The sequence below is a fragment of the Oncorhynchus kisutch genome, linkage group LG25 (genome assembly GCF_002021735.2).
Source record: "Oncorhynchus kisutch isolate 150728-3 linkage group LG25, Okis_V2, whole genome shotgun sequence".
NCBI classification, from domain to species: Eukaryota; Metazoa; Chordata; class Actinopteri; order Salmoniformes; family Salmonidae; genus Oncorhynchus; species Oncorhynchus kisutch.
Genome location: NC_034198.2, coordinates 15,618,903 through 15,644,265, shown reverse-complemented (window position 1 = coordinate 15,644,265; position 25,363 = coordinate 15,618,903). Strand labels below are relative to the sequence as shown.

At 46.1% G+C, this 25,363-nt stretch overlaps 3 protein-coding genes across 3 annotated transcripts in view; 1 reads left to right on the top strand and 2 right to left on the bottom strand.

Moving 5' to 3' along the window:
- The window catches only part of LOC109869990 (neurotrypsin-like), a 33,873-nt gene extending 14,003 nt beyond the window's left edge, over window positions 1-19,870 (top strand). Inside the window, exons 3-14 of the mRNA XM_031804831.1 lie at window positions 9,284-9,526; window positions 12,781-12,919; window positions 14,096-14,274; window positions 14,378-14,525; window positions 14,662-14,840; window positions 15,038-15,179; window positions 15,409-15,632; window positions 15,734-15,875; window positions 17,617-17,904; window positions 17,992-18,114; window positions 18,311-18,582; window positions 18,771-19,870. Of these exons, the coding sequence (XP_031660691.1) occupies window positions 9,284-9,526; window positions 12,781-12,919; window positions 14,096-14,274; window positions 14,378-14,525; window positions 14,662-14,840; window positions 15,038-15,179; window positions 15,409-15,632; window positions 15,734-15,875; window positions 17,617-17,904; window positions 17,992-18,114; window positions 18,311-18,582; window positions 18,771-19,393 (2,702 nt within the window). The 3' untranslated portion in view covers window positions 19,394-19,870. The remainder of the gene's footprint in view (window positions 1-9,283; window positions 9,527-12,780; window positions 12,920-14,095; window positions 14,275-14,377; window positions 14,526-14,661; window positions 14,841-15,037; window positions 15,180-15,408; window positions 15,633-15,733; window positions 15,876-17,616; window positions 17,905-17,991; window positions 18,115-18,310; window positions 18,583-18,770) is intronic.
- On the bottom strand, window positions 742-3,780 carry LOC109870244 (E3 ubiquitin-protein ligase TRIM21-like). Its single transcript, XM_020460659.2, has 2 exons — window positions 3,455-3,780; window positions 742-2,820 (listed from the first exon to the last, which is right to left on the bottom strand). The coding sequence occupies exon 2, from the start codon at window positions 2,816-2,818 to the stop codon at window positions 1,166-1,168; it is 1,653 nt and encodes a 550-aa protein (XP_020316248.1). The 5' UTR covers window positions 2,819-2,820; window positions 3,455-3,780; the 3' UTR covers window positions 742-1,165.
- Window positions 4,234-6,425, bottom strand: LOC109870246 (E3 ubiquitin-protein ligase TRIM39-like). Its single transcript, XM_020460660.2, has 2 exons — window positions 6,285-6,425; window positions 4,234-6,112 (listed from the first exon to the last, which is right to left on the bottom strand). The coding sequence occupies exon 2, from the start codon at window positions 6,108-6,110 to the stop codon at window positions 4,470-4,472; it is 1,641 nt and encodes a 546-aa protein (XP_020316249.1). The 5' UTR covers window positions 6,111-6,112; window positions 6,285-6,425; the 3' UTR covers window positions 4,234-4,469.
- Window positions 19,871-25,363: the final 5,493 nt, after the last annotated feature.

The following is a 25,363-nucleotide window of genomic DNA, read 5'->3' as shown; positions in this document are numbered from 1 at the left end:
ATTTTCCCCTCCTCCTATATCCCCCATCTCTATTCTCTCTCTCTCTCTCTCTCTCTCTCTCTCTCCCTCTCTCTCTCTCTCTGTGTGGCTGGTGGTTGTGATCTGGGTGGGGTTCTCTCTCTCTCTCACTAGCAAAGACCAGCCAATTCATAATTTCTGGCCTCAATCCAAGTGCTCAAAATCTACAGAAGAACACACACACAAGCGCCCAAATCTCTACAGTGCTGCTGATTAATTGAGGCCTTTGAATGTTGTCACATCAAGGAAAAGAAACCCTGCCTCAACATCTGGCCAATCAGACAGCATGATAATCTGTAAGGCCCTCCTTGGCTTTGTTAGCGTACAGTACATCAGTGTGCTCTATTATTGTGTAGCTGATGTTGTAGGTATGAGTGTGTCTCGTGTTTGTATGCACTGCCGGCATGTGTGTGAGGACAGACACATACCCACCCCCATATGGCTCAGCTCTGCACGTGTGAACCGTGTCAAATACTCATTGTGGCGGGGGAATGGATTATGGGAGCTGAGAGAATGAGTGTTCCTGTGGTGATGGTTCCCATAGCGATGGAGGAGAGTCTGGTTGTCGTAGCAACACAGAGTGTTGGTTTCCCTAGCAATCAGTGTGTGACTAGGATGTTATGAGTTAATTTGGGTTTAGGTCAAATCTTTTGAGATCTGGCTGGGTCCATCAACTAAAAAACATGATTTCCTTCGAAACAGCACATATTTCCAAATCATACGCAAGATTATTCTAAAATGTATTTCACACATGGTCTCACCACACTTGATAGAAAAAAGGAAAAATGACCAAATAAAGAAAATGATCAGGTTAAAACACATCATAAACATCTGATGTAAAAGATAAGGTGAAAGTAAATTACAACTCTGTACTTTCAGTATGTTACAAACACATAGACACACCTCACGCCACTACAATTTAACACACCATTACATGCAACTACATCATATTATATCAAAGACATTACTCCCATCAACACATTTTACATTTCCATTAATGTATGTACGTTTTCTTTCAAGTGCCTAATTGAATAACACAGTCTGACAAATGACCAAATCATCATTAGGTTATACGGTCACATCTCTGACTGACAGCATTATGAATACATATAACACTATAAGCGCTGTGACCTTATTGGATCAATATTTATTCTGTGTGATTGACAGTAGAGATGACCAATGAGGCAGTGTTTTTACCACCAGCATTACCACCAGAGTTGAAGTATGTATAGAGCTTCTCTGTGAAGTTGCAGCTAGTGAAAGAGTGGATGTGAGATCTGGCCTTTACATCATAAAAGGAGACTAGACCCTCCTCATAATCCACAAACACCCCCACTTTTTGGGGTGTCGGTGGCTTGCCGGAGAAGAAGGGCAGGTAGAAGAGGTTATCGTACATGTTTGCACAATACCAATGCCGGTGGTACCCACTCTTCAGACCCAGAGTCCAGAATCCATTCTCAGGGGTCAGTGGAAGCCAGCCCTTCCTGTTGGTGGACTTTCTAGCCACCCCTAACCTCCACCAAGTCTTCCCCTCTACCTGCACCTCATAGTAGAATCTCCCAGAGGAGAATTCATTCTTTCCCAGGATAGAGGGATTATAATCAAACCTCTCAGTGTTGTTAGGAAGCTCCTTTAGTACGTCTCCCAGTGTCACTTGTTTTCCGTCCTCAGACACGTTGAGGTATGGAAATGCTGTATCAGGGTCCAGAGTCACATCCACTGCGTACTGCTGCATCCTCTTCAGCTTGATGTCAGGCAACTTCTCGATCTCATTATGAAGTGTCTCCTCTAGTTGAGACACAACTCTCCTCACATTCTTCACATGTAGGTAGTAGTGAACACTGATCTCAGACCAGTCCTTGGTGAATGTGGGGGTGCACAGGGATGGGGAACTCTGGAGGAGGTGGAGGTGGTCCTCGGTGTGTGAGAGCTGCTCCAGCTTGGTGCGTCTTCTCTTAAGCTCGGTAATTTCTTGCTCCAGCTCGTTAATCAGCCCTTTAGCCCGCCTGTCTTCGGCTTTCTGCTTCTCCTCAATCTCCACAATGAGCTCAGCCTGGCTTCTTTCAATGGAACGCACCAGAGCATTGAAGACCTTCACACTGTCTGCTTTCTCTCTCTCTGCAACTGTCTTGCTGAGCTCTACAGAGTCTTTGATCTCCCTAACCTTCTGCCAGCGGTCATGGATCATCTGCCGCATTTGTGCTATGGAGTTCCGCAGTTGAGCCTTCTTCTTTCCAAACTCTTCCTCTAGAGGCACGGTGTGGTGAGTCTTGTGGTCTGTCTCAGTGCAGAACTGACACACACACGTTTGGTCAGTCCTACAGAACAGCTCCAGGAGTCTGTCGTGCTTCTTACACAACCTGTCTTCCAGGTTCTCCACAGGGTCGATCAGCTTGTGTCTTTTCAGGCCTGTAACTCTCTGATGAGGCTGCAAGTGAATCTCACAGTAAGAGGTCAGACACTCCAGGCAGGACTTCAGGGCTTTAAGCTTTCCCCCAGTGCAGAGATCACAGGCCACTTCTCCGGGCTCGGCAGGGGACAAATCTCTGTCTCTGTCACTCATTCTTTTGAAATGATCTGCAACATCTCTGAGTGTCGTGTTGGTCTTTAGCTCTGGTCTTTTGTAGAAAGTATGCTTACACAGTGGACACTGGCTCCGGCTAGTGGTATCCCAGTATCCACTAATACAAGCCTTGCAGAAGTTGTGTCCACATGGAATGGAGACTGGCTCAGTGAACACATCCAGACAGATGGAGCACTGGAACTGATCTTCAGACAGGAAACTGCTAGAGGATGCCATTTCTGCAACACAAAGAGCAAGAGCAACCATATAAATATGTTCTGGAAGGAGTACAACCACAATTCAGTCTCCTTTTATCCAGACGAGGAAGAGTTTAAAAAGATGATGGATTCAGAAAGAATATACTTTACACTAACCAACAGTATATAATATAATACCGATAAATGAATCAGTCAGATTTACACATTTCCATCAGATATTCCCGGTTTAAAGAAGTGACCCAGTAGTGATTTATAAACTATATACTGTAGTGAATGTTTGTCAGAACTGTTCTGTTCGTTCTCCTGTTTGTAGACTGTGTTTTGTGGTTGTGAACGAAATAGTTGTCATACTCTGTTGCTGATCGATATGTAATGTTACTGTTGTGACTATCTGTTTTTGCGTGTCTTTCCCTGAGACATGTACAACAAAAGTGACTTCTGTGGTCAATGAAATGTAATTCCAGGAAAATGTAATAAACGGATACAATAAATCATCTTCATAAAATTCCTCTAATATTGTCGACAGAGATCATGGCTTTTAGCCAAGGGCGTAGCACGTGAATACAGCTGAGGAAAACAGGAAGCACAGCGATTCTGGTAGAAATAAGCCATACCTGTTCGGGTAAACCCTCCCTCCAACTCGATCAGTACTTACTTGAGTTTGCTTGTGCCTTCTATTTCTCTATGAAAGGTGGACTCTGTGCAGGCTGCAGCTGTGTTGCTATCTTCGCGAGCAGGAATGTGCTTGTTACCGTGTGCAGTTTCCTGCTCTCAGTTGAACTCTGACTTCAGCAAAGTGTCATCTAGTAACTCCTCCCTGCTCCTACTTCCCTATAGTAGGGAAGGTGTGTCATTAGCTTTAATCGTCCATAGTTATTTGCTTGAAAGTATACTGAAAAACCAAAAAAAGGTTCAGAAAATGCTCATTAACTCGTGGAGTACAATGGAACGGGGGATGAAGAGAAAGAAGGAGAGGGAAGTGTAATGAGATGAGCAGAAGGAAGAGACTGTGTGTACAGTAGGAGGAAGTGATATTCCCCAAAGATGATAGGTCAGTTTTATACAAGCCTCTACTATCGGCTGTGATATTCCCCAGAGATAATAGGTCAGTTTTATACAAGCCTCTACTATCGGCTGTGATATTCCCCAGAGATGATAGGTCAGTTTTATACAAGCCTCTACTATCGGCTGTGATATTCCCCAGAGATGATAGGTCAGTTTTATACAAGCCTCTACTATCGGCTGTGATATTCCCCAGAGATGATAGGTCCGTTTTATACAAGCCTCTACTATCGGCTGTGATATTCCCCAGAGATGATAGGTCAGTTTTATACAGGCCTCTACTATCGGCTGTGATATTCCCCAGAGATGATAGGTCAGTTTTATACAGGCCTCTACTATCGGCTGTGATATTCCCCAGAGATGATAGGTCAGTTTTGGCATTTAGTGGATTTATTGAGTCTTTTAAGGTTGTCTGGCAGTAAGCCAATACAAAAATACAAAAAACGATTCAGTACACCCAATATTCCAACACAGTACACCCCCATTATCTTACACAGCACATACATAACCAACACTATAATACATTATATTATTTACTCATCATTGCATGATAAAATTATATCAACAAACTAATTGCACATAAAATGTGCTAAATTACGACATTTTATTCAGTCTGTGTGATTGACAGGACAAATGACCAATGGGGCTGAGTTTGGACCCTCAGAATTATTACAAGGGTTGAAATATGGATAGAGTTTCTCAGTGAAGGTGTTGCCAGTGAAAGAGTAGATATGAGACCTGGCCTCCACATTGTAGAAGGAGATCTGACCCTCCTCATAATCCACAAACACCCCCACCTTCTGGAGCTTCTCTCTCAGGGAAATGGGGACACGAGTATAGTTGCAGGCCTGGTACTTATTTTTACCTCTCATATACACAGTCCACCGTCCACCCTCAGGGCTCTCAGTTGTAGGTTCTTTTCTCATGATGGACTCTTTGGCCACTCCAAAAATCCACTCAATCTTCCCCTTTACCTGCACCTCATAGTAGAATCCCCCTGAGGAGAAGCCCTCCTTTCCCAGGACAGAGAATAAATAATCAAACCTCTTTGGGTTGTCAGTGAGAAGCTGTGGTCCTTGTTCATATCTCACTTGTTTCCTGTCCTCGGACAGGATGAGAAAACGATGTGCTGTATCAGGGTCTAGAGTCACATCCACTGCACACCTCTGCATCCTCATCAGCTCGGCATCACACAACTTCTCCATCTCTTTGATAACTGTCTCCTCCAGCTGAGACAAAGTTATCCTCATGATCCCTGCACACAGTGCACTGTGAACACTGATCTCAGACCAGTCCTTGGTGTTGGTGGGGGGGCTCAGGGATAGGGAGCTTTGGAGGAGGTGGAGGTGATCCTCAGTGTGTGAGAGCTGCTTCAGCTCAGTGCTTCTCCTCAGTAGCTCATTAATTTCCTGCTCCAGCTCTTTAATGAACCCTTCATCCCGCATCTCTGCTACTTTCTGCTTCTCCTCAACCACCTCAATGAGCTCAGCCTGGCTTCTCTCAATGGAGCGCACCAGATTAGAGAAGATCTGCACGCTGTCTGCTATCTCTCTCTCTGTGTCTCTCTTCCTAAACTGTACTAAGTGTTTGATCTTCTGAACCTTCTGCAGTCGCTCCTGGATCATCTGCTGCACTTGTGCCTCCGTCTTCCCAAGCTGAGCCTTCCTCTCGCCACACTCTTCCTCTAGAGGGACAATGTGGTGAGTCTTGTGGTCTGTCTCAGTACAGAACTGACACACGCATGTCTGGTCAGTCCTACAGAACAGCTCCAGGAGTCTGCCGTGCTTCTTACACAACCTGTCTTCCAGGTTCTCCACAGGGTCGATCAGCTTGTGTCTCTTCATGCCTGTAACTCTCTGATGAGGCTGCAGGTGAATTTCACAGAAAGAGGTCAGACACTCCAGGCAGGACTTCAGGGCCTTGAGCTTCGTCCCAGTGCAGACATCACAGGCCACTTCTCCAGACTCTGTAAGACTTTGGTTTGGGCTGCTGGGAGCTTCCACTTGAACTGACCTCCTGAACTGAGCAGCCATCTCAGAAATGAAGGTATTGACTAGTAGCTCAGGTCTCGTGAAGAACTTATACTTACACATTGGACACTGGCACAGGTCAGTGGTATCCCAGTATCTGCTGATACAGACCTTGCAGAAGTTGTGTCCACATGGAGTGGAAACGGGCTCAGTGAACATATCCAGACAAATAGAGCACTGGAACTGATCTTCAGACAGGAAACATCTAGGGGACGCCATTTCTGGAACACAATAGAACAAACACATCAAAAGACGTGCTAGAATGTGTCAGCATTTAGCACTTTTTCTCACTCTCATAGTGACCTTGGTGTCTTCAGTTCAGTTCCCACTCTCACTCACAAGGTTTTGCTATCTCCCTTTTAAGCATCTTCACCATCTCATCTCGCTACTCACCCGAGTGTTTGTTATTCCCTTTTATTTCTCTATGAAAGGTAGACTATCAGCTGCAGTGTTCTTTTTGGGAGTTGCTGGAGAAAGTTTGTTTCTGTGTGCAGATGCCAGCTCTATATTTAAGTTTCACTTCAGCAAAGTGACATCATTTAACTCCACCCTGCTCTGCTCTTTGCAAATATTTGCCCTTAAAGGGACAGAGTTGATATTTTACCAGCCTGTCTAAAGTCTCTTCTGATGTTTTTCCTCACATCATTTTGTATTGCAATTTGTTGATTATTCTAGGGCAAAAACCAAAAAAAAAACAAATGTGCTCCCCTTGTGGTCCCGGGGACCGTGTTTGGGAAACCATGCTCTATCGTGTGTGGGACGTCATCTAATATAGTCATTTAGCTGCTATAAATTCTTGATTGAAGCCTTGGGTAATGAACCTGTTTATGACACAATTGTCTGGAAAGCCTCAATGCTTCAGGAAGCTTAATTTCCCCATCACTATTTCATACCAGAACGCAGAGGAATGTGTCAAAATTGCAAAGTAGTTTACTTCAAAGCAGTGTGTCGATGCTTGTATCTGTCAGAGTCGTGTGTATAGGTGGCAGGGAAGTCAGGAGCAGGAGAATCAAACTTAGTGGAATGGAGTTGTTTAATGACTTTAAACAAAACATAACTCCAAAACTATGAATAATATAAAACAAAGTGGGTACGAGGACCCGCCGCGCACCAATACAAACACGAAATCTGAACAACAAAGAATCTCCGACAAAGACATGAGGGGAAACAGAGGGTTAAATACATAACAGGTAATGAATGGGATTGAAACCAGGTGTGTAGGAAGACAAGACAAAACCAATGGAAAATGAAAAATGGATCAATGATGGCTAGAGAACCGGTGACGTCGACTGCCGAGCACCGCCCGAACAGGGAGAGGCATCGACTTCGGCAGAAGTCGTGACAGTATCACTTTATCAGAACCATGTGATCAATAACATCCAAAGCTTATTTTTGTCAAACAACTACCTGATTGGTTTGGTAGAAGACAAAAAGGCTACCCTGCGCAGGCGCTACAGTGTGTGGGACGTCATCTATAATAATTTGGCTGAATTCTAAATTCTTTTGACAAGCAGGTGCCGCTAGTGTACACTGTGTTGCTCAAAGCCTCAAGCAATGAAAAGTTTCAAACCCAATTGGCTGGGCCTTAATGCTTCAAGAAGCTTTGTTTCCCCATCACTAGTAAATACTACATCACTTAATTTGCATATACCCTGCCCATTCCCCTCCCCAATAATCCCAATTTATGCCACCCATAAGTGAAAGACCTACATAACCATAAGGTTATAGAAAAGAACAGAAGTGTGAAGTTAGTTCTACCTTCAGGTCATGGAAAATGTGCTCTTATAGTTTTTCTTCAGTAGGTGTTTTCAAGGAGAAAGCCCCAAACTTCCATGTCAAATATAATAAATCACTTTAGTAATTACTACAGTAATGTCCCCAAAAACACTATAGTAATTATTACAGTAAACCAAAACACTACAGTAAATATTACGGTATACTACAGTTTGCAAAAACACTACAGTAAATACTATAGTATATATTTCTGTTTTTTACTACAGTATTTATGCTATAGTAAACTAGAGAAAACACTACAGTGAATACTATAGTATTCCGACCGTAGTATACAATACAATATTTTTTCATGTGGGTCCCTCTCCTTTTTTCTCTCTTCCTCTTCCAGATTGGGATGAGGTATGATGGGTAAGGGCTACAGCCTCTGGAAAGAAAGAGAGAGAGAGAGAGAGAGAGAGAGAGTGTGTGTGTGTGTGTGTGTGTGTGCGTGTGCGCGTGTGTGCGCGTGCATGGCATGATTAGATGATGTTCAAGGACAGCCAAGCTGTGTGTGAGAGATAACACTGGTCCTGGCTATTGCAGCTCCTCTCTCTGTCCTAGCTATTAATCACAGGGTGTGTGTGTGTGTGTGTGTGTGTGTGTGTGTGTATGTGTGTGTGTGTGTGTGTGTGTGTGTGTGTGTGTGTGTGTGTGTGTGTGTGTGTGTGTGTGTGTGTGTGTGTGTGTGTGTGTGTGTGTGTGTGTGTGTGCGTGTGTGCATGTATGTTTGGGTCTGGCAGAGTGTGAGTTGCTTAGTTACTATGGAGTCTGATCCTGCTACTCAATGGAATGTCTAATACATCTCTCTCTCTCTCTCTCTCTCTCTCTCTCTCTCTCTCTCTCTCTCTCTCTCTCTCTCTCTCTCTCTCTCTATCTCTCTCTCTACTAATACTGCTCTAATTACTGCCTGGGAGATTATTGTTGTTGTGTGTGTGTGGGTGGGGGGGTTGGGGTAGCATAATTTTCGTGTCAGCAGCAGTTTTATTTAGCCTTTGTTGTTTATGCCTCTTCCACTAATTCCCCCTCTACAGTACAGAGTGTACACTCCTTAGGGACCCTCAGACTACAGACTGTACCCTCCTTAAGGACCCTCTGCTGTGTGTCCTCCTTCATTTTGAGTAAGAATGGGAGTGGGAGGTGAAGGGATTTTAACATGGATCAGTTGAGTAACTGTATTACAGAGGTCCCCTGCTGTGTCATCGGAAAGTGGATATTAATACGTCTTGTAACTGTCTGTACATGAATATAGGAGAAGCAAGGCAATTTTCCATTTTGAATCAGGACTTTCCATCTCCCTCTCTCTCTTCAGCTCCTCTTCTCTCCCTCTCTCTCCAGGTCCACTGCCCTGCTATGAAGGGTTTACAGCTCTACTGTAACATTGTCCCTTTTCTCCTCACCTTCCACAACTGTCTTTCTCTATCTCTCCTCCAAGCTCCTTGCTCCTGTTCCAAGGTTTTTTCAAAGCTGGGTTACTAACATTATCCTCTCTCTCTCTCTTCCATTCTCTCTCTCTCTCTCTTTCTCACTCTCTCTCTCTCTCTCTCTCTCTCTCTCTCTCTCTCTCTCTCTCTCTCTCTCTCTCTCTCTCTCTCTCACTCTCACTCTCTCTCTCTATTCAGCCCCTCTCTCCTGTTCGGAGGGTTTTACAGAGCTGGGTTACTATAACGGCTCTGTGTCTCAGACGGACTCTGGCGCTCTCTGCCTGCGGTGGACAGAGTTTCCAGACTACGTGCTGCAGTACCCTGGCCGAGGCCTTGGGGAGCACAGCTACTGCCGTAACCCTGACAGAGAGTCCAACCCCTGGTGCTTCTTCAGACAGACCTCTGGGGCCATCGGCTGGTCTTACTGCGACTGCCACCAGGGTAGGTCGACAGCACATATGTGAAATAGGCACATTAAATAAATGAAGTAGTTTGTGTGTATATACAGTACCAGTCAAAAGTTTGGACACACCTACTCATTCCAGGGTTTTTCTTTATTTTTACTATTTTACTATTGTCTACATTGTCAAAACTATGAAATTACACATATGGAATCATGTAACCAAAAAAGTGTTAAACAAATCCAAATATATTTTATATTTGAGATTCTTCAAAGTATCCACCCTTGGCCTTGATGACAGCTTTGCATAGTTTTGATGTCTTCATTATTGTTCGTCAATGTAGAAAATAATAAGAATAAAGAAAAATCCTGGAATGAGTAGGTGTGTCCAAACGTATGTCTGGTACTGTGTATATATATATATACAAAACATTAAGAACACCTTCCTAATATTGAGGCACCCCCCCCCCCCCTTTTGCCCTCTGAACAGTCTCAATTCATCAGGGCATGGACTCTACAAGGTGTCAAAAGCGTTCCACAGGGATGCTGGCCCATATTGACTCCAATGCTTCCCACACTTGGCTGGGTGTCCTTTGGGTGGTGGACCATTCTTAATACACACGGGAAACTGTTGAGCATGAAAAACTCAGCAGTGTTGCAGTTCTTGACACACTCAAACCAGTGTGCCTGGCACCTACTACGATACCCTGTTCAAAGGGATTTAAACCTTTTGTCTTGCCCATTCACCCTCTGAATGGCACACATCCACAATCCATGTCTCAATTGTCTAACCTAAATTGTTTAACCTGTCTCCTCCCCTTCATCTACATGGATGGAAGTGGATTTAATGTGACATCAATAAGGGATGATAGCTTTCACCTGGATTCACCTGTGCAGTCTATGTCATGGAAAGAACAGGTGTTTTTGATGTTTTGTACACTCAGTGTATATATATATATATATATATATATATATATATATATATGTATATATATATTGTGCATTCAGAAAGTATTCAGACCCCTTCACTTGTTCCATGTTTTGTTACATTAGAGCCTTATTCTAAAAGGAAATAAAATACATTTTTCCTCATCATTTTACACACAATACCACATAATGACAAAACAAAAACAGGATTATGTCAAGGCATGGATCTGGGGTAGGGTACCAAAACATTTCTGCAGCAATGAAGGTCCCCAAGAACACAGTGGCCTCCACCATTCTTAAATGGAAGAAGTTTGGAACCACCAAGACTCTTCTTAGAGAAACTGAGCAACCGGGGGAGAAGGTCTTGGTCAGGGAGATGTTTATATATCTGGCATTACTCATCTCAAATGTAGACACTGTATTCTATACTATTCTACGGTATCTTAGTCACTTAATGTTTACATATCTTGCATTACTCATCTCATATGTATATACTGTATTCTATACTATTCTATGTATCAAATCAAATTTTATTTGTCACATACACATGGTTAGCAGGTGTTAATGCCAGTGTAGCGAAATGCTTGTGCTTCTACTTCCGACAGTGCAGTAATAACCAACGAGTAATCTAACCTAACAATTTCACAACAACTACCTTATACACACAAGTGTAAAGGAATGAAGAATATGTACATAAAGATATATGAATGAGTGATGGTACAGAACGGCATAGGCAAGATGCAGTAGATGGTATCGAGTACAGTATATACATATGAGATGAGTAATGTAGGGTATGTAAACATTAAATGAAGTGGCATTGTTTAAAGTGGTTAGTGAATCATTTGATTGATTTTTCATCCATTTTTACATTGTTAATGTGGCTGGAGTCAGTATGTTGGCAGCAGCCACTCAATGTTAGTGGTGGCTGTTTAACAGTCTGATGGCCTTGAGATAGAAGCTGTTTTTCAGTCTCTCGGTCCCTGCTTTGATGCACCTGTACTGACCTCGCTTTCTGGATGATAGCGGGGTGAACAGGCAGTGGCTCGGGTGGTTGTTGTCCTTGATGATCTTTATGGCCTTCCTGTGACATCGGGTGGTGTAGGTATCTTAGTCCACTCTGAGATCGATCATCCATAAGTATATAGTCTTAATTCATTTCAACTTAGATTTGTGTGTATTGGGTATATGTTGTGTAATTTGTTAGATATTACTGCACTGTCGGAGCTAGAAGCACAAGCATTTCGCTACACCCGCAATAACATCTGCTAGTCGTGTGTATGTGACCAATAAAATGTGATTTGATTTGAACCTGATGGTCACTCTGACAGAGCTCCAGAGTTCCTCTGTGGAGATGGGAGAACCATCCAGAAGGACAACCATCTCTGCAGCACGCCACCAATCAGGCCTTTATGGTAGAGTGGCCAGATCGAAGCCACTCCTCAGTAAAAGGCACATGACAACCCGCTTGGAGTTTGCCAAAAGTCACCGAAAGAACTCACACACCATGAGAAACAAGATTCTCTGGTCTGGTGAAACCAAGATTGAACTCTTTGGCCTGAATGCCAAGCGTCATGTCTGGAGGAAACCAGGCACCGCTCATCACCTGGCCTATACCATCCCTACGGTGAAGCATGGTGGTGGCAGCATCATGTTGTCAGCGGCAGGGACTGGGAGACTATTCAGGTTTGAGGGAAAGATGAATGGAGCAAAGTGTAGAGAGATCCTAAATTAAATTCTGCTCCAGAAGGCTCAGGACCTCAGACTGGGGCGAAGGTTCACCTTCCAACAGGACAACGACCCTAAGCACACAGTCAAGACAACGCTGGAGTGGCTTCGGGACAAGTGTCTGAATGTCCTTTAGTGGCCCAGCCTGAGTTCAAACCCGATCTCTGGAGAGACCTGAAAATAGTTGTGCAGCGACGCTCCCCATCCAACCTGACAGAACTTGAGAGGATCTGCAGAGAAGAATGGGAGAAACTCCCTCAAGAAGACTCACGGCTGTAATCGCTGCCAACGGTGCTTCAACAAAGTACTGAGTAAAGGGTCTGAATTATGTACATGTGATATTTCAGTTTTTTATTTTTAATAAATTAGTAAATGTTTATAAAAACATATTTTTGCTTTGCCATTATGGGGTATTGTGTATAAATTGATGAGTGAAAAAACGATTTAATCAAATTTAGAATAAGGCTGTAATGTAACAAAATGTGAAAAAGGTGAAAGGGTTTTGAAACTTTCCGAATGCACTATATATGACAAATAGCAAATCATTTGGACATAATATTTGGATTTGATGAGATTCCTGTCATGTGTCTTTCTTCCAGATTGTTGATTGGCTGATGTACCTGTCCATCTCTCCCTCTCCTAGGTGCAGCTCGGCTGGTGGGCGGGACATCGTCAGGAAGTGGACGTGTGGAGGTGTACCTGAATGGCCAGTGGGGGGCAGTGTGTGACTCTCATTGGACAGACAGAGATGCCAGTGTGATCTGCAGACAGCTGGGACTGGGGTAAGAGGGATGTGTGTGGTAGGAGTGTGTATGTTTGAGCTCCTCCTCCTCATCAAATCAAATCAAATCAAATGTTATTTGTCACATACACATGGTTAGCAGATGTTAATGCGAGTGTAGCGAAATGCTTGTGCTTCTAGTTCCGACAATGCAGTAATAATCCAACAAGTAATCTAACTAACAATTCCAAAAAAAACTACTGTTTTATACACAGTGTAAAGGGATAAAGAATATGTACATAAAGATATATGAATAAGTGATGGTACAGAGCAGCTTAGGCAAGATACAGTAGATGGTATCGAGTACAGTATATACATATGAGATGAGTATGTAAACAAAGTGGCATAGTTAAAGTGGCTAGTGATACATGTATTACATAAGGATGCAGTAGATGATATAGAGTACAGTATATACGTATACATATGAGATGAATAATGTAGGGTATGTAAACATTATATTAGGTAGCATTGTTTAAAGTGGCTAGTGATATATTTTACATCATTTCCCATCAATTCCCATTATTAAAGTGGCTGGAGTTGAGTCAGTGTGTTGGCAGCAGCCACTCAATGTTAGTGGTGGCTGTTTAACAGTCTGATGGCCTTGAGATAGAAGCTGTTTTTCAGTCTCTCGGTCCCAGCTTTGATGCACCTGTACTGACCTCGCCTTCTGGATGATAGCGGGGTGAACAGGCAGTGGCTCGGGTGGTTGTTGTCCTTGATGATCTTTATGGCCTTCCTGTAACATCGGGTGGTGTAGGTGTCCTGGAGGGCAGGTAGTTTGCCCCCAGTGATGCGTTGTGCAGACCTCACTACCCTCTGGAGAGCCTTACGGTTGTGGGCGGAGCAGTTGCCGTACCAGGCGGTGATACAGCCCGCCAGGATGCTCTCGATTGTGCATCTGTAGAAGTTTGTGAGTGCTTTTGGTGACAATCCGAATTTCTTCAGCCTCCTGAGGTTGAAGAGGCGCTGCTGCGCCTTCTTCACGATGCTGTCTGTGTGGGTGGACCAATTCAGTTTGTCTGTGATGTGTATGCCGAGGAACTTAAAACTTACTACCCTCTCCACTACTGTTCCATCGATGTGGATAGGGGGGTGTTCAAGATTGGCATTGAAGTATCGCAGCATTTCCATTTCATCTGTAAGATGAAGATCTGTAAGATTGTGTGTGTGTCCTCAGTGAGATCGGCACAGCGTTGCAGCACTCCCGGTTTGGCTCGGGCTCCGGTCTCTTCCACTATGAGCGGCTGGGTTGCCGTGGTGATGAGAGCTCCATCAGCCAATGCCGGAGCAGGACATTTGTTACCGGGGATTGTAGCCATGGAAACGAGGCAGGAGTGGTGTGTGCTCCACCAGAAGGTCAGTAGAAAGCATCGGGAGCTAGAGAGAAGGAAAGAAAGTGCATATTGTTACGTCTTGACTCTACTTAGCATCCATATTGGGTCATTGTTTCCTCCCCTAGGCAGTGGTCCTCCACTACGATTGGTCGGAGGAGAGGAAGACTTTGAGGGGCGTGTTGAGGTGTTCCATGGCGGTAGGTGGGGCTCTGTCTGCGATGACCAATGGGACGACAGAGATGCAGAGGTGGTCTGTCGACAGCTGGGCTTCGGGTGAGTGTGTGTGTGTGTGTTTACGCGCGCACAAGAGAGAGAGAGGAGACAGAAGGAATCTGTAATAGCATTTATACTCAGCTAGAGGGAGAGTCATTATTGTGGTTTTGACACATTGATGTACACATGTGTTTAGGGGTGTGGCGAAGGCCTGGTCATGGGCCCACTTCGGACAGGGCTCAGGTCCCATTCAATTGGACGCCGTAAGGTGTACAGGAAATGAACTCTTCTTGGACCAGTGTCTTCATGGAGACTGGGAACAACACAACTGTGACCATATGGAAGATGCTGGGGTGTCCTGCAGCCCCTACACAGGTACACACACACACACACACACACACACACACACACACACACACACACACACACACACACACACACACACACACACACACACACACACACACACACACACACACACACACACACACACACACACACACACACACACACACACACATCCTGAAAACAGATATAACATGCACACAAATGACTGTGTGTGTGTGTTCCAGACGGTGTGGTCCGGTTGGTAGGAGGAGACAGTCCATGGGAGGGTCGTGTGGAGGTGTTCCACTCTGGTGACTGGGGTACGGTGTGCGACGACCACTGGACTCAACAACACGCACAGGTGGTCTGTCGACAGCTCGGATACAGGTGTGTGGGTGTGTACTTTCCTTTGCAGACATGGCCACACTTGGAAGAGACAATAGTGCCCGTGTTGAATTTCATTGTTGTTGATTCCTGTAACTAGGGAGTCTCCACTCTGTTCATGTTTTAAAGGTAGACTCAGTGATATGACAACATCATAAATGTCGGAGCTTTATGGTAATCAAACTACCAAGTTGTACCTTTAAGTTGAAGTAATTTCGTGGTCCACCACTAGGGGCCATGCTGACGTCATGGCTGACAGAACGTTTGGCGAGGGTTACGGGCTCATCCTATTGGACGACGTTCGTTGTGAGGGGACGGAGTCATCCCTGCTGGACTGTCACCATGGCATATGGGGCCGTAGCGACTGTTCCCATGGAGAGGACGTGGGCGTCCGTTGCAGAGCAGGAGCTAAAGAAGAAGAGACCAATGAGGTCCCGGCTGTTGCACCTGCCACAGGTGAGCCTGACAATATGGCCAAACTTCCATCCAGACCTTTTTTTCTGGGGCCCAGTGACTACAAAGAAATATGTGATTTGTATCATGTCTGTGTGTTGCAGGTCCCCTGGTGCGTCTGGTAGGGGGTGGTAGCCATAAGGAAGGTCGTGTGGAGGTGTATCTCCATGGAGACTGGGGAAGTATCTGCGACTCAGGCTGGAGCAACCTGAACGCCGCCGTGGTCTGTAGACAGCTGGGCCACAGGTGAGTGTGTGTGTCTGTGTGCTTTACTGTGCACAGACCTACAGTTGAAGTCGAAAGTTTACATACACCTTAGTGAAATACATTTCAACTCAGTTTTTCACTATTCCTGACATTTAATTATAGTAAAAATTCCCTGTATTAGGTCAGTTAGGATCACCACTTTATTTTAAGAATGTGAAATGTCAGAATAATAGTAGAGAGAGTGATTTATTTCAGTTTTTATTTATTTCATCACATTCCCAGTGGGTCAGAAGTTTACATACTGTACACTCAATTAGCATTTGGTATTATTGCCTTTAAATGGTTTAACTTCCACAAGCTTCCCACAATAAGTTGGATGAATTCTGGCCCATTCCTCCTGACAGAGCTGGTGTAACTGAGTCAGGTTTGTAGGCCTCCTAGCTCGCACACGCTTTTTCAGTTCTGCCCACAGATTTTCTATAGGATTGAGGTCAGGGCTTTGTGATGGCCACTCCAATACCTTGACTTTGTTGTCCTTAAGCCCTTTTGCCACAACTTTGGAAGTATGCATGGGGTCGTTGTCCATTTCGTAGACCCATTTGCGACCAAGCTTTAACTTCCTGACTGATGTCTTGAGATGTTGCTTCGATATATCAACATAATTTTCCTGCCTCATGATGCCATCTATTTTGTGAGTGCACCAATCCCTCCTGCAGCAAAGCACCCCCACAACATGATGCTGCCACCTCTGTGCTTCACGTTTGGGATGCACACCTCTTTTTCCTACAAACATAACAATGGTCATTATGGCCAAACAGTTCTATTTTCGTTTCATCAGACCAGAGGATATTTCTCCAAAAAGTACAATTTTTGTCCCCATGTACAGTTGCAAACCGTAGTTTGGCTTTTTTAATGGCGGTTTTGGAGCAGTGGCTTCTTCCTTGCTGAGCGGCCTTTCAGGTTATGTCGATATAGGACTCGTTTTACTATGGATATAGATACTTTTGTACCTGTTTCCTCCAGCATCTTCACAAGGTCCTTTGCTGTTATTTTGGGATTGATTTGCACTTTTTGCACCAAAGTACGTTCATCTCTAGGAGACAGAATGTGTCTCCTTCCTGAGCGGTATGATGGCTGCGTGGTCCCATGGTGTTTACACTTGTGTACTATTGTTTGTACAGATGAAAGTGGTACCTTCAGGCGTTTGGAAATTGCTCCCAAGGATGAGCCAGACTTGTGGAGGTCTACAAAAATTTGGCTGATTTCTTTTGATTTTCCATTGATGTCAAGCAAAGAGGCCCTGAGTTTGAAGGTAGGCCTTGAAATACATCCACAGGTACACCTCCAATTGACTCAAATGATGTCAATTAGCCTAACAGAAGCTTCTAAAGCCATAATTATCTAGAATTTTCCAAGCTGTTTAAAGGCACAGTCAACTTAGTGTATGTAAACTTCTGACCCACTGGAATTGTGATACAGTGAATTATAAGTGAAATAATCTGTCTGTAAAGAATTGTTGGAAAAATTACTTGTGTCATGCACAAAGTAGATGTCCTAACCTACTTGTCAAAACTATAGTTTGTTAACAAGTAATTTGTGGAGTGGTTGAAAAACAAGTTTTAATGACTCCAACATAAGTGTATGTAAACTTCTGACTTCAACTGTATGTGTGTTGAAGTAATTGTGTATTCAGTCTATCCAGCATTTTCAATGCTTCTTATCAATTATCTCAGTCTATCATCCTCCCACTCCCACTCTTTCTCGTCCCCCTCTCCCTCAGTGGTCATGCGGTAGTGGTGGGTGGTTTCGGTCGGGGAAAGGGTCCCGTCCACCTGGACCAGGTGAGGTGTAGGGGGAAGGAGGACTTCCTGGGGGAGTGTCCATCTCTGGGCCGGAGCCCTGAGGGCTGCAGACAGAGAGAGGATGCAGCGGTGAGCTGTGACCCCGCCCCCCAGGCAACAGAGGGCCAAGTCAGGCCAAGTGAGCGCACCTGTGGAGTGAGGAAGGTTGTGGAGGAAGGGAATGAGAGGAAGAGTGGAGTGGGAGGAGGAGGAGAGAATATACTCGGGTAAGAGAAGCTTTACCTACTGTTCAGATGTGCAGTACAGTATATCATACATGAGAACACATATACACATCTCCCCCTCTCCTCTAGCACGTCGTGGCCGTGGCAGGTGTCAGTGTGGTTGGGTTCTGAGGGGAAAGATGGCCATCCTATTTGCAGCGGAACTCTGATCACTCCCTGCTGGGCCCTCGCCTCCGCTCACTGCTTCACCAGGTGAGAGCACTTCTCCTTGGTCTTTTCTCGGCTCTTTTTTTTGTTTTTTTGTTTGCTCACTAGTTTTTGTTGCTCACGTCTTCTTTCTCTGCCTATATTTCTCCCCATCCAATTATCTGTCCCCCTTTTCAAATCCCTTACTCCCCCTATCTCTCCTTTGTCTCTCGCTCTCTCTCCCTCTCACTCCATCCTCTAGGTTTGGTATTGACCCGTCCCACTACGTTGTGCGCGTGGGGGGTTCTGACCGAACTCTGACCCTGGAGAAAGTGGTGGTCCACAGGAAGTTCAGGTCAGATCAGGGCCCTGGGGGTCATGACCTGGCCCTGCTGAGGGTGCCCAGCCCCAAGGGTCACTGTTTGACTTTTGACCCCCACACCAATGCTGCCTGCCTCCCCACCCCGGAAACTGCGGGTGGCAAGACCCCCTCCTCCTGCATCGCTGCGGTTACCGCAGGCTGGGACGGCCCAGGTACGCCTCCACTTCCACTCCCTCAACTCTGATCTCTCAACTACAACCTCGGAGGACATTGATTTGTGGTTTAGCATTGCCAACTTTTTTCTCTCTCTCTCCTTCCTCTCCTTCCTGTACATCCAGTCTCCCCATTCACTCACAATCTCTTACTCTTCCTCTAACCACGTCCCCTTGTCCCTTCACAGATGCTGTGCTACAGTCCTGGGTACCCCTCCTGTCGTCATGGCAGTGTAAGAAGCGTTATGGGGATGGTTACTCTTCCCACGGCACGCTATGTGCCGGCAGCCCCCCTGACACACGCCGTCTCCACAAGAACAACGGTTGCCAAGGCAACTGGGGTGGCGGGCTGGTGTGCCAGGGAAATGAAGGGCGGTGGGTGTTGACCGGGATTGTCTCCGGGGGTTACGGTTGCAGCGACCCCTCAACCCCGGCACTCTACACACGGGTCGGCCGGTTCCGGCGCTGGATCGAGGAGGTCACACAGCGGGAGCAGAACACACACAGCCAGGAGCACGAGGAGCTCACACACACGGAGGAGCGGAGCATACTCGCATACGTTTATGACGAGCTGCAACACACACACTCCCAAGAGCAGAGCACACACACTGATGATCAATTCATACACTCACAGCACAACAATATCCATACACACGATCACAATGAGCATAAACACACTCACACTCACAATCTGCAAAGCAACACTCACAATGAGCTCAAACACACACACAATCAGCATGCACATACACACACTCACGATAAACACTCCCAGACCCGCGAAGCTGTCACTCACACACACGCCCTGGTCTGATCGATGACACGCCATTGGCTCACCGGCCGTGCCATGTGACTTTCCGAGGAAGAGAAGGAAGAATGGATGATAAAGGAGGAAGAGGACATGTTGGAAAAGAAGGAGGGGGAGAAAGAGGAAAAGACATCAGAGATCAGAGATCCTCCTCTCCCTCTGCCTCCTGACCCAGACGATGTAAACCTCTAATATTCATGTCAACTCTGTCTGATTATTATCATAACTTAGCTGTGGTGTGTGTTACGCTAGCTGTGGGTTGTGTATGTTATGCTAGCTGTGGGTTGTGTATGTTACGCTATCTCTGGTGTGTGTATGTTACACTAGCTGTGGGGTGTGTGTGTGTTACGCTAGCTGTTTGGTGTGTGTGTTACGCTAGCTGTGGGGTGTGTGTGTAGCGCTAGCTGTGAGTTGTGTGTGTAACGCTAGCTGTGGTGTGTGTGTGTTACTCTAGCTGTGGGGTGTGTGTTACGCTAGCTGTGGGGTCTGTGTGTTACGCTAGCTATGGGTTGTGTGTGTGTTACGCTAGCTGTGTGTTGTGTGTGTGTGTTACGCTAGCTGTGTGTTGTGTGTGTGTTAAGCTAGCTGTGGGTTGTGTGTGTGTTACGCTAGCTGTGGGGTGCGTGTGTTACGCTAGCTGTGGGGTGCGTGTGTTACGCTAGCTGTGGGTTGTGTGTGTTACGCTAGCTGTGGGGTGCGTGTGTTACGCTAGCTGTGGGTTGTGTGTGTGTTACGCTAGCTGTGGGGTGCGTGTGTTACGCTAGCTGTGGGGTGCGTGTGTTACGCTAGCTGTGGGTTGTGTGTGTTACGCTAGCTGTGTGGTGTTTGTGTGTTATGCTAGCTGTGGTGTGTGTGTTACGCTAGCTGTGTGTTGTGTGTGTGTTACGCTAGCTGTGGGTTGTGTGTGTGTTACGCTAGCTGTGGGGTGCGTGTGTTACGCTAGCTGTGGGGTGCGTGTGTTACGCTAGCTGTGGGTTGTGTGTGTGTGTGTTACGCTAGCTGCGGGGTGTGTTACGCTAGCTGTGGGGTGTATGTTACACTAGCTGTGGTGTGTGTGTGTTATGCTAGCTGTGGGGTGTTTGTGTTACGCTAGCTGTTTGGTGTGTGTGTGTGTTACGCTAGCTGTGGGGTGTGTGTGTAACGCTAGCTGTGGGGTGTGTGTGTTACGCTAGCTGTGGGTTGTGTGTGTAACGCTAGCTGTGGGGTGTGTGTGTGTAACGCTAGCTGTGGGGTGTGTGTGTTACGCTAGCTGTGGGATGTGTGTGTAGTGCTAGCTGTGGGGTGTGTGTGTGTGTTACGCTAGCTGTGGGGTGTGTGTGTGTTACGCTAGCTGTGGGGTGTGTGTGTGTTACACTAGCTGTGTGTGTGTTATGCTAGCTGTGGTTTGTGTGTGTTACGCTAGCTGTGGGGTGTGTGTGTGTTTGTGTGAGTGTTACGATAGCTGTGGGGTGTGTGTGTTACTCTAGCTGTGGTGTGTGTGTGTTATGCTAGCTGTGGTGTGTGTGTATGTTAAGCTGGCTATGTGGTGTGTGTTACGCTAGCTCTGGGTTTTGTGTGTGTTACGTTAGCTGTGGGGTGTGTGTGTTATGCTAGCTATGGGTTGTGTGTGATTTACCCTAGCTGTGGGTTGTGTGTGTGTTACGCTAGCTGTGGGGTGTGTGTGTGTGTGTTACGCAAGCTGTGGAGTGTGTGTTACGCTAGCTGTGGGGTGTGTGTATGTTAAGCTAGCTGTTGGGTGTGTGTGTTACGCTAGCTGTGTGGTGTTTGTGTTATGCTAGCTGTGGGGTGTGTGTGTTACATTAGCTGTGTGGTGTGTGTGTTACGCTAGCTGTGGTGTGCGTGTGTTACGCTAGCTGTGGGTTGTGTGTGTGTTACGCTAGCTGTGGGGTGCGTGTGTTACGCTAGCTGTGGGGTGCGTGTGTTACGCTAGCTGTGGGTTGTGTGTGTTACGCTAGCTGTGTGGTGTTTGTGTGTTATGCTAGCTGTGGTGTGTGTGTTACGCTAGCTGTGTGTTGTGTGTGTTACGCTAGCTGTGTGTTGTGTGTGTGTTACGCTAGCTGTGGGTTGTGTGTGTGTTACGCTAGCTGTGGGGTGCGTGTGTTACGCTAGCTGTGGGGTGCGTGTGTTACGCTAGCTGTGGGTTGTGTGTGTGTGTGTTACGCTAGCTGCGGGGTGTGTTACGCTAGCTGTGGGGTGTATGTTACACTAGCTGTGGTGTGTGTGTGTTATGCTAGCTGTGGGGTGTTTGTGTTACGCTAGCTGTTTGGTGTGTGTGTGTGTTACGCTAGCTGTGGGGTGTGTGTGTAACGCTAGCTGTGGGGTGTGTGTGTTACGCTAGCTGTGGGTTGTGTGTGTAACGCTAGCTGTGGGGTGTGTGTGTGTAACGCTAGCTGTGGGGTGTGTGTGTAACGCTAGCTGTGGGGTGTGTGTGTGTAACGCTAGCTGTGGGGTGTGTGTGTTACGCTAGCTGTGGGATGTGTGTGTAGCGCTAGCTGTGGGGTGTGTGTGTGTGTTACGCTAGCTGTGGGGTGTGTGTGTGTTACGCTAGCTGTGGGGTGTGTGTGTGTTACACTAGCTGTGTGTGTGTTATGCTAGCTGTGGTTTGTGTGTGTTACGCTAGCTGTGGGGTGTGTGTGTGTTTGTGTGAGTGTTACGATAGCTGTGGGGTGTGTGTGTTACTCTAGCTGTGGTGTGTGTGTGTTATGCTAGCTGTGGTGTGTGTGTATGTTAAGCTGGCTATGTGGTGTGTGTTACGCTAGCTCTGGGTTTTGTGTGTGTTACGTTAGCTGTGGGGTGTGTGTGTTATGCTAGCTATGGGTTGTGTGTGATTTACCCTAGCTGTGGGTTGTGTGTGTGTTACGCTAGCTGTGGGGTGTGTGTGTGTGTGTTACGCAAGCTGTGGAGTGTGTGTTACGCTAGCTGTGGGGTGTGTGTATGTTAAGCTAGCTGTTGGGTGTGTGTGTTACGCTAGCTGTGTGGTGTTTGTGTTATGCTAGCTGTGGGGTGTGTGTGTTACACTAGCTGTGTGGTGTGTGTGTTACGCTAGCTGTGGTGTGTGTTACGCTAGCTGTGTGGTGTGTGTGTGTTACACTAGCTGTGGTGTGTGTGTGTGTTACGCTAGCTGTGGGTTGTGTGTTTAACGCTAGCTGTGTTGTGTGTGTGTGTGTTATGCTAGCTGTGGTTTGTGTGTGTTACGCTTGCTTTCGGGGGGTGTGTTTAACGCTACCTGTGGTGTGTGTGTGTGTGTGTTATGCTAGCTGTGGGGTGTGTGTTTGTGTGTCTGTGTTAAGCTAGGTGGGGGTGTGTATGTGATATGCTAGCTGTGGGGTGTGTGTGTTTATGTGAGTGTTACGCTAGCTGTGGGGTGTGTGTGTTACTCTAGCTGTGGTGTGTGTGTTATGCTAGCTGTGGTGTGTGTGTGTGTTTTGCTAGCTGTTTGGTGTGTGTATGTTAAGCTGACTGTGGGGTGTGTATGTTACGCTAGCTCTGGGTTGTGTGTGTGTTACGCTAGCTGTGGGGTGTGTGTGTGTTACGCTAGCTGTGGGGTGTGTGTGTTATGCTAGCTGTGGGTTGTGTGTGTGTTACCCTAGCTGTGGGTTGTGTGTGTGTTACGCTAGCTGTGGTGTGTGTGTGTGTGTGTGTTATGTTAGCTGTGGGGTGTGTGTGTGATATGCTAGCTGTGTGTGTGTGTGTGTGTGTGTGTGTGTGTGTGTGTGTGTTACACTAGCTGTGGGGTGTGTGTGTTACACTAGCTGTGGTGTGTGTGTGTTACACGAGCTGTGGTATGTGTGTGTGTAGCTAGCTGTGGGGTGTGTTTGTTACTCTAACTGTGATGTGGGTGTGTTACGTTAGCTGTGGGGTGTGTGTGTTACGCTAGCTGTGGTGTGTGTGTGTTACGCTAGCTGTGGTGTGTGCTTGTGTGTTATGTTAACTGTAGGGTGTGTTACGCTAGCTGTGAGGTTTGTGTGTGTTATGTTAGCTGTGGGGTGTGTGATATGCTAGCTGTGGGGTGTGTGTGTGTTACACTAGCTGTGGGGGTGTGTGTGTTACACTAGCTGTGGGGGGGGGGGGGTGTTACACTAGCTGTGGGGTGTGTGTGTTACGCTAGCTGTGGGGTGTGTGTGTGTGTGTTACACTAGCTGTGGGGTGTGTGTGTTACGCTAGCTGTGGGGGTGTGTGTGTTACACTAGCTGTGGGGGGGGGGGGGGGGGGGGGGGTGTTACACTAGCTGTGGGGTGTGTGTGTTACACTAGCTGTGGGGTGTGTGTGTGTTACACTAGCTGTGGGGTGTGTGTGTGTTACACTAGCTGTGGGGTGTGTGTGTTACGCTAGCTGTGGGGTGTGTGTGTGTTACACTAGCTGTGGGGTGTGTGTGTTACACTAGCTGTGGGGTGTGTGTGTTACACTAGCTGTGGGGTGTGTGTGTTACGCTAGCTGTGGAGTGTGTGTGTTACACTAGCTGTGGGGTGTGCGCGCGTATGGGTGCCATATGAGTGTGTGTGGAGGGGAGGTGGGATCCTATATTGATCATGTTTAGCTAGACAACATGTCTTTTCTCTGACAGTGGGGTTGGCTTTTTTATGATTGGTCTTATGATGCCCTATTTAAAGTCCATCCAGACTGATTGGTTATTCCTTAACCAGTGGTAAAAAAAATGCTGTTCTTCAAAAGCTGTTCTGGACCATCTAATACCACGGTTGTATTTCTGAAGATATTTAATTTAATTTACCTATTTCTGAAGATATTTAATTTACCTGGGAAATGGACTGGACTTTCTCTTCTTTCGAATGTGAACTGGACAACTCTTCTTCTCTCCTTTCAAATAAACTGGACATTCTTGGGGGCTTAAAGCCGGACTCTTTGGGGGACAGCAGTTAAGCCTTGAAGTGTGGGCCAGTAACCTGAGCTTAATGGTTCCAGTTCCCAGATTGCATCTGCCGCTGTGCCCTTGAGCAAGACACTTTACTGTTAGATCAAATTGCTCCAGGGATCCTGCACTGTGGCATACCCTGTGCCTCTCAACCGCACTGCAACATCACAAAAAAAGGACAGTACAATTGTATGCTACTGTACTCTACTCTGTTCTATTCCCAATGTACTATGCTCTTCTCTCTCCTGTCAAAGCCATAGAGCCAAGGGATAGATGGATCATATTCATTATTTTCTACTGATCTCCCTGAACTGTTCTAGTTGTTAACATTGTCTGTAAATAGTTCTGATTGTTTGTGTGTTGCATTAATTATTGTCTTATTCCGATGGCCAAACAGTTAGACTTCCTGTAGTTGAATGTTCCCGTCTCTGTTCTCTGAGCGAATGTGTGTGATCTAACCAGTAGACGGCTATGTTGTCGTATATTCAGAGCCATGATTTATCGTACGCTTGAGGGAGAAGTTGTCCCTAACCACCGATCTAGGATCAGATTAGCCAACTCCAAAGCTTAGCCATTGGGGAGGATACAAAAATATATGACCCAGGAGCAGTGGTTAGGGACAATGGCTCCCAACCCCAGACAGTATATGACCATGATTGTTTTCTGTTCTTGTTTTTTACTGGATGGACTTCCTCATTCGTGTGCTGTGACCTGGTGTTGTGTAGCATATTGTATTCTATAACTAATTGTTTCTCTCAAACAGGAAATGCTCCAATGCCTCTTTTTTGAATCCTCTACAGACGCCTACCTATCCAGTAACAACATGATGTGGTATATACTATATAATCGTTTCATGAGACTCCTCCCTGATGCTTGAATAAAACACTGTCCAGAGAATCATATTAAGTCAATGTAAATACAGTATTTCCATAGCTGGACATATTCCACCAAACCCGCATTGCATACTGTACACAGTGTCTGTGCGCATATAGGCAGCAGTAGTTTGTAAACGCAGGCACTGTGTAAACAATGCTTTTGCGGGTTTGATTGAATCCCGGCCAGAGGATTCATGTCTCTGTTTAACGCTGTGAAGAGTCTGACTCAGT